General features: G+C 41.8%; 1 protein-coding gene across 18 annotated transcripts in view; it reads right to left on the bottom strand.

Annotated features, from left to right (window-relative positions):
• LOC126071864 (OX-2 membrane glycoprotein-like) overlaps positions 1–13,288 on the bottom strand; it is a 317,661-nt gene that overhangs the window by 125,433 nt on the left and 178,940 nt on the right. For 6 of the 18 annotated variants that reach the window (XR_007516391.1, XR_007516393.1, XR_007516394.1 and 3 more), the window contains one exon: positions 11,139–13,288. This exon is cut by the window's right edge. The exons of 9 other annotated variants lie outside the window; for them this stretch is intronic. Coding sequence is in view for 1 of the 9 variants with exons in the window: in XM_049876340.1 (XP_049732297.1) it covers positions 11,334–11,341 (8 nt within the window). In the remaining 8 variants the exon portion in view is untranslated. Of the gene's footprint in view, positions 1–8 lie in introns of those variants that run through there. 3 more of the 18 variants (XM_049876286.1, XM_049876340.1, XM_049876251.1) reach the window with 3 other exon arrangements.

Genomic DNA, 13,288 nt, shown 5'->3' with positions numbered 1-13,288 from the left:
CTATATATAAACTTGTTATTAGCAGTTAGAATCAGCCTTGCCTCATGGCAACCTCAAGCACAACAGAACAAAACACTGCCTGGTCCTGTGCCATCCCCATGATTGGTTGCAGACCGGACTTCTGTGATCCCTAGGGTTTTCATGGGTTAATTTTTCAGAAGGACATCACTAGGCCTTCCTTCCTAGTCTGCCTTAGCCTGGAAGCTCCGCTGAGACCTGTTCAGTACCATAGCAACAGAATAGTCTCCACTGACAAATAGGGGGTGGAATTGAACCCAGGTCTCCCCCATGGAAGGTGAGAATTCTACCACTGAACCACCAATGCCCTCAGGTATATAAACTTAGGAAATGGTTTTCTCAGCCTAGCCAGGGCCCCAAGCCTGATTCTATCAGTCCACATAAAGGTCTTTGTAAGCAACATCAGGATTTTCGGCTGCCCGATTCTGTTGTCTATCCTGGTAAAGAGAATGAGGCTTGTGTGATCTTAGTAAGTACTTTACTTTTCTAGACCTCAGTTTCCTCATCTCTGAGATCCCGTCTAACTCTGACTTTCCATGATTGTTACTCATTTTGTCTTCTCCACAGGGACTCCCATGATGTTATGGCTCTCGGAGTGCATTGGAAAGTTACAGATTACCTGGGGGCATATGGGCTGGTCAGTTCCTGTCTGCTGACCTCTCCACTGTCTTGGTGAGGACACCAGTCTCGAGCTGTTGCTGACATTCACTTATACAAGATGATATCTTCTGATTTCATTTTGGGGATAGGATCTGGTCAAATCAAATACCATATCGACTTGATGGGTCTGGGGTAGCCTCAAGGAATGTATTCTCTGTTTCCAAGGTATTTGTAAATTAAACCTGGCTCTAAGAGCAAATTAAAAGAAGCGTCTTCCTTCCTCAAGCAGTTCCAACCATGTTTGGGCAGCCCCAGAACTGGCTTGGCCTCTCAGAAACCCGAAGGGACAAGTGGAAAGGAGAAATAAGATTTTAGGGTATTTTTAGGCTCTTTCCCAACAGTGGTCTAGGCAAGTTAGCACCAATATGCTTCCATCAGACTGCTCACCGTTTTCTCAATTGGCCACTGGAATTTTAGTGTTTCTTGATGTTTCTTACCTACGAACAATCTGGTAAGAATACATTACTTAAGAGAATTTAATTAAAGCTATCACCTGACTTATTTTCTAATGAGATATTTACAATACTCTCTTCGATTTATGAAAAGGGACACCAATATGTGTAGAAGTTAAGGAAATTACTAAATACTGAGCTAAATAGCAACACCAAACCAAAATTATGTGGTATTTGAAATCCATCACCTGAGCAACTGGGCTTCTATGCTTCTCTAATGATGCAATTGGACTGGAAAGTGAAAGGTCCTTCCTGAAAGTCCAAATTCCCTTGTCTAGAACCTCTCAAGCCTTTCTGTCATGACCTGTTATTAGCTCTGATAAAGCCACATAACTTGTGGGGATAGAATTCAAGGATGTCAATTTTGGCATCCTCTTTCAGTCTCCTGAGTAAGATTGCAGATTGGTTGTACCCAGTTATTGTTGTTGTTGCTGTGTACCATCAAGTCTATTCTAACTCAAAGAGACCCCATGCAACAGAGTAGAACTACCCCAAGACGTTTTCTTGGCTATAATCTTTACAAAAGCAGATTGCCAGGTCTTCCTCCTGTGGAGCTGCTGGTCCTTTCAAACCATCAAGCTTTTGGTTAGCAGTTGAGCATGTACTCAGTTATTAGCCAATGCTCGATAAAAATGACTTTATATCATTTGTGTTTTATTCCTTTTGTCTTCTCCTCAGGATGAGGAAGGCTACACCCTTCTGGGTGACGGACTTGGGTCTTCCCTTGCTGCCTCTGTTAAAGAAAAGTCCAGTGGGTTTTTTCTCAGTGCACTCAGAGGGCAGCTCCCACTACTAGCACTCCTGCCTCCTCCTCAGCCCCACATCCATCTCTGGACAAGACCGACTGTTGGGGTGAGAAAGGCTAGGGGAGATAAATGAGGACATGAGGCCTGTGTTGTACCAGTGGGTATTTTAAGAGTTCCCAAGGGAGAGCTGCCTCAGCACATAAATTGCACATGTTTGGAGATACGCCACCTCTCGCTTGATCCTTGCAGCCTTGCAGAGAGACAGACTTAGTGCACACTCCAATTTATAATAAAGAACTGTAAATTCAATGAGATTAAGTAATTGACCCTACACCACAAGCTACTAAATGCCAGGGATGGAATTTAAACCCCATTCTTTCCATTCTAAACCTTTTACACATCTCCCTATGCCTCATGACCACCAGTTTCTACTCTCTAGTTTGATTCTACTCTCCCTAGGGCGGGAAGGATGTCCTGACGCAAAGCTGTTTGAACTACTCTCTCCCAGTAATTTATTGTTGTTAGTTGCCTTTGAATAGGCTCCAACTCATGGTAACCCTGTGGTGTCTATTTTGAGTGCCTTACAGCCAAAGGGGCTCATCTTCCAGCACTATATTGGATGATAGTCTGTTGTGGTCCATAAGGTTTTTACTGGCTAATTTTTGGAAGTAGATTGACAGGGCTTTCTTCCTAGTTTGTCTTAGTCTGCAAGCACCACTGAAACTTGTCTACCATGGGTGACTCTGCAGGTATTTTAAATACCAGTGGAATAGCTTCCCAGCATCATAGCAACACAAGCTACCACAGTATGACAAACTGACACACAGGAGGCAGAATATTTATTGACCACTTATGGACAGGTTGTTCTAGGTGCTAGGGAAACACAGGCAAGCAAGCAAACAAAAATCTTTGCCGTCATGAATCTTACAATCCAGTGGAAGGAGACAGAAGAAAAACGAGATAAAAATAAGGCATTCAGCATGCTAGGTGGGGTAACTGCGATGGAGAAAGATAAAGCAGGAGAGGGAGACAGGGAGTGTTGGTCAGGTCAATGGGAAATCGGGGCCATGTGGCTGTTTTCAGGAACAGCATTTCCAGGCAGAGAGAAGAGTCTACATACGATGACCCTGTGGTGGAAGCATGTCTGGCATGGTGGCAAAATATCAAGGAGACAAGTGTAGCTGGTGGAGCACAATCCAGAGGAAAAGCAGTAGACGATTATTTCAGAGAGAATCAGAGAGCCTAATTGTGTAGGGCTTTGTAAAGACTGTGTTCTGCTCCAAATGGGATGAGAAGCACTTGGGGATTTTATGCAGAACGATAACATGATTTGACTCGATTTATACTTTACAATGGTAGTGTGGAGGAAAGGCTGGAGGGGGAAGAAAGCCAACGCAGGCGGATTAAATAGCAAGCTATGGCAACAATCCAGGAAAAAAATAATGGTGATTTGGACCCGATGGTAGGATTGGGGTTGGTAAGTCAGAGTTGGATTTTGAATATGTTTTGAAGATAGAGAAAACAGGATATGCTGAGAAACAGGGTGTGGGATGGGTTACAGTACTGGTGGAGGGGAAAGACAGGGCCCTGAACAAGACCTTGGGAATCTGAGTTATAGTTTCTACTCCACCACGCCTGTACAGTGGTACCTTAGGAAAGCCACTGAAAAGACTGATGCCTCATTTTCCACATCTACAAAATGATCTTACAAGGCTATTATGAGGCTCAATTGAAATGATGCCTGTGCAAGGTTGGCTCCGGAGCCAGCGTGCTTGGAACTGAATAGCAGCTGTGTATGACCTAGTGCAAGCTAACTAGCCTGAGCACCTGTGAGGAGGCAGAGACCAAAGTGGAACATCTGGAGAACAAATACAAAAACCATAAAAAAAAAAAAAAAATGTTGTGAGGACATAATTAAGAAAGCTTTATTTTAAAAAGTTAAACCCCTTTCCTGAAAAGCTGAGAATAATCACGGAAGAAAGTTAGTTTAAGAAAATTGTCTTCAGAAAGGGCCACAAAAACCAGAGACTCTATCAGCCTGAGACTGGAAGAACTAGACGGTGCCCGGCCACCAGCAATGCCTGCCCTGACAGGGAACACAACAGAGAATATTTGATGGAGCAGGAGAGCAGTGGGAGGCAGACCCCAAATTCTCGTAAAAAGAGCAGACTTAATGGTCTGAGACTAGAAGGACCCCAGAGATCTGAGACTAGAAGGACCCCAGAGCTCATGTCCCCAGACCTTCTGTTAGCCCAAGGCTAGAACCATTCCCAAAGCCGAAGGGGGTTTGACTGGACTACAAGACAGAAAATGATACTGGTGAGGAGTGAACTTCTTGGCTCAAGTAGACACATGAGACTATGTGGGCAGCTCCTGCCTGGAGGTGAGATGAGAAGGCAGAGGGGGACAGGAGTCGGCTGAATGGACACGGAAATACAGGGTGGAGAGGAGGAGTGTGGTGTACCATTAGGGGGAGGGCAGCTAGGAGTACATAGCAAAGTGTGTATAAGTGTTTGTATGAGAAACTGACTTGAAATACAAACTTTCACTTAAAACATAATAAAAAAAAAAATTGTCTTAACAAAAATGTTATGATTCCTAGAAGTGATATAAAGTTTGTACCCTTTTTGAACCTGGACTTATGAACCTAAGAAAAAAAAAAAAATGAACCTAGTCAGTGATTAATGAATTCATACCACACACACACACATACACAAAAGCCACTATCATCAGGTTTAGTCTTAAGAACAAAGGCCTCTTTTGCTTTTGCTTTTCTCTGTATAGGTTTATCGCCTTGGAATTTTTCTAAATTTTCACTAAGAAATATATGAACACTTATTTTAAGTTACTCAAAAGTTCACAACTTTCCCAAACTTGCCCCAATGTGCAAAGCCCTAGCTTCTCCTTTCCAATTTGCACATTCAGAAAAACCACCCCTAATTAAAGAGTTCAGATGACTAATGGTGGGGGCATGGGGGGTTGGGTAAGCCCCTTCCAGGGGTCAGAGCGCAGGAGCCACAGGAGAAAGCAAGGCTATGGCGCTGCACCCTGACAGGCTTTCTCAGGCAGAGCATGTTCTGAATTATGCCTCCCCCTCCTCACTTTATTTCTCTGACCCTCCCAAGTCTTCTCCTTCAAAGCTTACTTATCCTGCATCCAAGCTTCTCAATAATACCCTGCTTAAAACAAAAACAGTTACGTGGAGTCAGTTCCAACTCCTGGTGACCTCCTGTGTGGCTGTGTGTCAGAGCAGAACTGTGCTCCATAGGGTTTTTAATGCCTGTGACCTTTTGGAAGTCGATTGCCAGGCCCGTCTTCCAAGGCACCCCTGGGTGAATTTGAACCTCCAACCTTTCCATAGTAGCTGAGCGCTTAATTGTTTGTGTCACCCAGGGGCTCCTAAACCAGTTGCCTTGGAAGAAGTTCTGACTTGTGGCAACCCCACGTGTGTCAGAGTAGAGCTGTGCTCCATAGGGATTTCACTAGCTGATTTCTTGGAAGTAGGTCATCAGGCCTTTCTTCCAAGGTGCCTCTGGGTGGACTCAAACTTCCCACCTTCTGGCAGCTGAGCTATTTAACAGTTTGCCCACTCAAGGAGTCCAGTGCCTAGCTGTTATTGTTGTTAGGTGCCATTGAGCCAGCCTGCGTATGCTTCTTGGTTCTTCTTCTTCCACAGCTTATATTTGGAGATGCCTTGATCTTTTCATTAGACGTAGCCAAGCCTAAAACATGCTAAGTAAAGAGATGGTTTTCAAGCAGGAGGTAACTCCAGATAGTACTTAATACAGCTGAAGATCAAATAGATTTTTACCTATGCATACCCTGGTATCGTCGAGTTGATTCTGGCTCATAGTGACCCTATACGACAGAGCAGAACTTCCCCATGGGGCTTCCTAGGCTGTAATCTTTATGGGAGAGGATTGCCAGGACTTTTCTCCTCAGGAGCTGCTGGGTGGGTTCAAACTGCCAACCTTTGGGTTAACAGCCAAGTGTTTAACTCTTGGGTCACCAGAGCTCCTTACGTACCCGGCTGGTAGCTAATAAACCATTTAACAGGCCAATTTAAGGTGAATCAATAATGATGGAAAGGATTAGTCCTAGGACTCTCTGGGCTCTCTGCACTTTGAGGGTAAGTCCCAGAAAGGTAATGGTCTAAATTAACATTGCAGTTGAACGACGGGATGCTTAGCCATTGTAAAAAACAGCTGTTTAAGTAGGGAGTTCCTTTGAGATAGACTCAGGGAATTTGTTCAGAATGTTGTCTTTTTCTTTGCCTATACTTTGAGCCACCAGTCTTCAGTACTATCCCTGCGACTTTGTCAGGGGGTCTACAAAATCAAAATCAAAACTATCGTCATAATAATACCAATACATTATTTGCTGCTTTCACTCTCATTTTCTCAAAAGTGTGCTGCGGAGTTTTCCAGAAGCTATACAATGTGTCATGTTGACATCACTCTGGTGGTTAATGGAACACGTGTTTGTATGTTTTGATTTTTAAAACCCCTCAGTTTTAATTTCAAATATGCTAGGTATCAGCAAATATAATTCATATTGAAAAGTAAGATTTTTGGGGTCCTCAATAATTTTTTAAATACATAAAAAAGTCCTGACACCAAAACTCAACCACAAAAAGACAACCCAATCAAGAAGTGGGCAAAGGATATGAACACACACTTCACTAAAGAAGATATTCAGGCAGCTAACAGATGCATGAGAAAATGCTCTCGATCATTAGCCATTAGAGAAATGCAAATTAAAACCATGATGAGATTCCATCTCACTCCAACAAGGCTGGCATTAATCCAAAAAACACAAAATAATAAATGTTGGAGAGGCTGCGGAGAGATTGGAGCTCTTATACACTGCTGGTGGGAATGTCAAATGGTACAACCACTTTGGAAATCTATAGAACTACCGTACAACCCAGAAATCCCACTCCTCGGAATATACCCTAGAGAAATAAGAGCCTTCACACAAACAGATATATGCACACCCATGTTTATTGCAGCTCTGTTTACAATAGCAAAAAGCTGGAAGCAACCAAGGTGTCCATCAACAGATGAATGGTTAAATAAATTGTGGTATATTCACACAATGGAATACTACGCATCGATAAAGAACAGTGATGAATCTGTGAAACATTTCATAACATGGAGGAACCTGGAAGGCATTATGCTGAGTGAAATTAGTCAGAGGCAAAAGGACAAATATTGTATAAGACCACTATTATAAGATCTTGAGAAATAGTATAAACTGAGAAGAACACATACTTTTGTGGTTACGAGGGGGGGAGGGAGGGAGGGTGGGAGAGGGTTTTTTACTGATGAATTAGTAGATAAGAACTGCTTTAGGTGAAGGGAAGGACAACACTCAATACATGGAAAGTCAGCTCAATTGGACTGGACCAAAAACAAAGAAGTTTCCGGGATAAAATGAATGCTTCAAAGGTCAGCGGAGCAAGGGTGGGGGTTTGGGGACCATGGTTTAAGGGGACTTCTAAGTCAATTGGCAAAATAATTCTATTATGAAAACATTCTGCATCCCACTTTGAAATGTGGCATCTGGGGTCTTAAATGCTAACAAGCGGCCATCTAAGATGCATCAGTTGGTCTCAACCCACCTGGATCAAAGGAGAATGAAGAACACCAAGGTCACGACAACTAAGAGCCCAAGAGACAGAAAAGGCCACATGAGCCAGAGACCTACATCATCCTGAGACCAGAAAAACTAGTTGGTGCCCGGCCACAATCGATGACTGCCCTGACAGGGAGCACAACAGAGAACCCCTGAGGGAGCAGGAGATCAGTGGGATGCAGACCCCAAATTCTCATAAAAAGACCAGACTTAATGGTCTGACTGAGACTAGAGGAATCCCGGCGGTCATGGTCCCCAAACCATGACCTGTTGGCACGGGACAGGAACCATCCCCGAAGACAACTCATCAGACATGAAAGGGACTGGACAGTCGGTAGGAGAGAGATGCTGATAAAGAGCGAGCTAATTATATCAGGTGGACATTTGAGACTGTGTTGGCATCTACTGTCTGGAGGGGGGATGGGAGGATAGAGAGAGTTGGAAGCTGGTAAAAATGTCACGAAAGGAGAGACTGAAAGGGCTGACTCATTAGGGGGAGAGCAAGTGCGTGTACGGAGTAAGATGTATATAAACTTATATGTGACAGTCTGACTTGATTTCTAAACGTTCGCTTGAAGCTCAATAAAAGTTAATAAATAAATAAATAAATAAATCTGACTTTAAAGTATTAAAAAAAAAACTACTAAAAACTTGATGATGACATGTAATAGATAGTTTAACGTACATTTTCACCCATATGAATTAAAATTTAAACAATTCTTTGATGCATTTTTGTAACAGTTTTAGTATAACTAAAATAAATGTAAACAATTATTAGGAAAAAAAAAAAAGTCCTGACACCAAAATGTTTGAGATTGAGAACTGCTACTTTCAGTTGTCCTGCCTGATCTAGCACCAACTCAGCTGAGAGACCAAAAATGCAGCAAAAACCAGAAGCAGGTGGTAATTCCTGCTAAATTCAAAACTGTGTGAGTTGATTCATTTGCAAAGGTTGGGATCTAACAGCAAAATAAAAACAGTACGTATAAAAATGTGGCCCAAACAGATGAGATTAAGTCAAAAGGACAGAAGCAGTAGCTTGAAGGGTCTCCCACTGCCCAAACCAGGGACAATGTGAGCACTGCAAAGAATAATGAGAGTATTGGATTAGATTATAATGCATAGGATTAAAAGCTGAGAATGCAAAAAAAAAACAGGAGAAATTCTACTCCGCACACCAGATCACCATGAGTCGGAACTGACTAGACAGCAACTAACAACAACACAATCTTAAAGGAGACAAAAGAGGCGTGATGACTAAACTCAATGTGTGATCCTTAATTGGCTCATCGATTTTTAAAACAGCTCTAGAGAATATTATTAGGAAAACAAGGGAAAACGGAATATGGAATGTGATAATGGAATTGTGGTTATACAAAAGAGCGCCTCAGGTCTTAGGATATACACGGTGCGGTATCTGCCGACTAACCAACTGCAGCAAAACATGAGCAGATGGTAGATCTAGATGAAGGAGACCCTGGGTGGTACGAAAGGTTGGAAATTTTGGTCCACCCAGAGGTGACTTTGTTGAAAGGCCTGGTGATCTAGTTCTAAACAGTCATCGAAAGCCTTATGGAGCACAGATTACTTTGACACCCCTGAGGTCGCAGTGAGTCAGAACTGACTTGATGACAACCAGCAGATTTAGGGGAAGGGTATTTGATTTTCATCGTACAATTCTTTCAACTTTTCTATTGGTTTACTGTCTTCAAAAATATTAACAAGTGAGTGCAGAGAGCTATTTTAGCAAAAATAGCTCTGCTCCTCTTTTTCTTTCCTCACGTTTTCTATAGTTTAAAAGGAATATTCCCAGAATAGAAGATACTTGTGTATCAGCAATACCAAGCACACAATGTGTTGGGTGACTATTTGCCCAGAACTCTGTAGCAGACATCAAGCAAAGGGAATTAAAAAAGTTGCTGATAAAACCTCAGTCTTTGGGGACTGAACACTTTCATTTGGGGAAACCATCAGCTGAAGTGTTTTATTCCTAGTGACTTTTCAGCTTCTGGTTATGTCATAAATGTATGCATCTTACTCCTATAGCAAAATCCATCTGTGAGTGGAGGCCTGCCTGTTGCTAAAGTGCTGAACAGGTTTCAGCAGAGCTTCCAGACTAAAATGGACTGGGAAGAGAGATCTGGTGAGCTACTTCCAAAAATCAGCCAAGGTAAACTATGAATCACTTCTGTCCAGCCTACAACCAATCATGGCAATGATGCAGGATCCATATTTTGCTCCATTGTGCATGGGGTCACCACAAGTCAGGGCTGATCTCATGGCAGCTGGTAATAACAACCAGATTTCTGTAATGTCACAATAAGTTTGATAATATTGGTGCCTGTGACCCAGTTGTTTCCCTGGACCATTGACCAGCCTCTGCTCTTTTTCTCGTAGGCAAAAGTCATAATCTCTGTGTAAAACTCATTACGTGGATGTCTTTAGCATGCTTTAATTTCATTTTCCATCGCAACTCTTAATCAGAAAGGCCTATTGCAACTTTTAGAGGTAAGAGCTGGAGCAGGGGGCAGGTTCCCCACACAGAAGGAAATCGCAAGGATTATCGCTCATTTCCATAGTCCCCAAGAGATTGTCATAAACCAAATACTTAGAGTTGATGCTTTTAATTGTTCAGTATTTTAATACAAAGGTAAGAAACAACCCATAATTAAAAGCTTACTAAATATATAAATAATGGAATTTGACACTTAAAAAAAAAAGACATGCTTTTGCTCCACTTTTGCTCCTAGGTCATTAGATACAGACTGAGAAAGCAAAAGATTGGGGAAGAGCACTCATTTGTTATTTGAAAGTTAGAACAATATTTTCAAAACCGAGGAATTTGCATGCCTGTATTTGCCTCTTCTGCTGTGGTGCGAAGTTGAGTTACAGAAGAAGAAGGCAGAACAAAGTTTATGATTTGCTTGACTGCTGTACAAGAAATCCCCTAAATGTCTGTTTTCATAATACATTTTCATTACACTAGGCTGAGTTCAGGATGATTAAAATAGGGCTGGGCATATTATGAGACAAGCAGGAGGGAAGACTTTTTTTTTTAATATGAGTCTACTTATTCTGCTGTAAAAATAGATTAGTAAAGTTAAAGTTGCCACTGTTATTCACAATAAATTCAGTCTCATTTGGGTTGTGGTAAATCTCACAGCAACACATGAAGGGTAGCAGTGAAACCAGGGGTTCTAGCGAAGCCGGTTGTTAGCACAGCAGGAACCAGGTAGTAGACTAGATACCAAGTGATACAAAAACAGAATCACGGACCTAAGAGCAACCAGGGAAGAAGGACCATGAAAAGAAAGGTAAAACATAAAACACAGTCTCAGGAAAGTTCTTTGGTCCTTAATCTTTCCATGACCTTTCTTCTCTCTCTTTTTTTTCTTTTTGCTTGTTTCTTTTTTTCCTGGAACGTCATTATTTTTTTTTTCATTAGTTTTTGGAACTGAATGGACAGTGATCAATCCAATTCTGACATGCATGCTCACTGAGGTAAAGTGGCCAGCCTAGTGTTGCCACCACCAAGAGCCAAGGTCAACATATGCACCCAGGCTTCCAGTGTCCTTTCAACAGCGCAACACCACGTAGCTTTACAAAATCAAGTCCTACAACAGACCTGAGAGGTAAAATGCCTTCCTCCTGGAGCTCAGAACAGCACTGGGTAGATTAGATGGCCATAGAAAGTCTTGGAATTCTCAGGCCTTTTGCTCCTGCCTCTTGCTCTTCTAGTCCAATGGAGAACAAATATCTTCTCGCTTGCTTTAAATTCAAGTAGACCAGGGGATAACTTTCAGGGTTTTGTATGACTCCTCTAGGGCTCTGCATAAAGGAAAGACCAAGACATTAACTGAATATTTATTATTTCTCTCCTACTAGGTTTTAAGAAGATAAATAACGGTAGCATCAATAAACATCAGGAAGCGGACATGAGCAGACTATGACTTTCTTTAAAAGGACCTAGATGATCCCAGGAAATAATGGTGTGAAAGATCACCTAGGACAACAAATAAAGGAATACATTTAGAACTCTTAATGATCTAAATGTGTTTTATTTATAATGCCTTGAGCTTTGTTTCTTATGGATACTATCTTGTTACACATCAGGTTGAGAATGGTCACAAAGTAGATGGATAGTGGCCCTTTCAAGGGAAACCGGCCTTCTAGAGCATAAACTGGGAGGATAAAGGCCTCCCTAAAGGGCATATAGACAGTGAAATAAAAAGATCTGGAATTTATTTTTGGTACTGCCACTCAATCTATGTGCAAACTTTGGCAGTTCTTAACCAGATCCCACAAAGCTCTTCATTTGTAAACACTGACAACATTTCTAAGACCAACCATCTGTAGAGAAGGACAATTTTTTCCCCCAACTTAGATCAATACTTTGTAAAATACAACAAAAATGTATTATTGGAAAATGGAATCAAATAACAGAGAAAGGTAAAATATAACCCATTTTTAATCAGATTCAGGAGACCTAAGATTACTCTGTCAAATTGCTATAATAGTGTCTAAGCATGGATTCTCAGTCCTGTGCTTGTTTTGTTGTAGACTGGTAATAAACAGTTCTTGGATGGGCAACCCTCCTAGATCGCCCTTGGAGTAACAATACTCTAGAATACGAATGGCTTTTCTCTCTCAGTACCTTCACATGGGCAAGTCTTTTGCTCAGAGCCAATCCTCCCTTCACTCCTCCTTGGCTGGCTTACTCTTTTCATTCAGGTCTCTGATTAAAACATCATCACCTCAGAGAACCCTTCCCTAAACAATTCCAAAGAAGCAGTCCTCTCCTCAAGTCATTCTTTTGAACTGAATTCTATGTAATATTTCCTTCTACTTTTCTCAGGTTTTAGGAATATATACTTATTTGTTGATTTACTTATTGTCTCTCTGCCCCACTAGCCTGTAAACTCTACAAGAGCAGTTCATCATCATATTACCTGTGTTGATTACAATGTCAAGCACATGGCACATTCTTAATAAATACTGGTAAAATAAATGAATGAATGAAATTAACCTGTAACCTTCTTACAGGTTTCATCATCCACCCAGACCCAGTGCTGCCGAGTTGATTCCGACTCATAGCGACTCTATAGGACTGAATAGAACTGCCCCATAGAGTTTCCAAGGAGTGCCTGGAGGATTTGAACTGCTGACCCTTTGGTTAGCAGCCGTAGCACTTAACCACTACGCCACCAGGGTTTCATCATCTGTAAGATAGAAATAGTACTAGCTTCCTTATAGGTTATTGTGAGAATTAAACACAATATCTAATATGTCTCGCATAGTGTAAGCAGCATAGGTGTTGTGGGTTGAATTGTGTCCCCCCAAAACATGTGTCAAATTGGCTAGGCCATGGTTCCCAGTATTGTGTGATTGTTCTCCATTTTGTCATCTGATGTGATTTTCCTGTGTGTGTAAATCCTACCTCTATGATATTAATAAGGCAGGATTAGAGACAGTTATATTAATGAGGCAGGGCTCAATCTACAGGATTAGGTGTATTTTGAGTCAATCTCTTTTGAGATGTAAAAGAAAGAATGGAGCAGAGAGACAGAGGGACCTTATACAACCAAGAAAGTAGTGCCAGGAGCAGAGCCTGTCCTTTGGACCCAAGGTCCCAGCACTGAGAAGCTCCTAGTCCAGGGGAATATTGACGACAAGGACCTTCCTCCAGACTGACAGAGAAAGAAAGCCTTCCCCTAGAGCTGGCAGCCTGAATTTGAACTTCTAGCCTCCTAGACTGTGAGAGAATAAACCTCTGTT

Source organism: Elephas maximus, chromosome 1 (assembly GCF_024166365.1).
Source record: "Elephas maximus indicus isolate mEleMax1 chromosome 1, mEleMax1 primary haplotype, whole genome shotgun sequence".
Taxonomy (NCBI): Eukaryota; Metazoa; Chordata; class Mammalia; order Proboscidea; family Elephantidae; genus Elephas; species Elephas maximus.
Note: the sequence above shows the minus strand (reverse complement) of the source record. Positions and strands in the feature narration are given on the sequence as shown.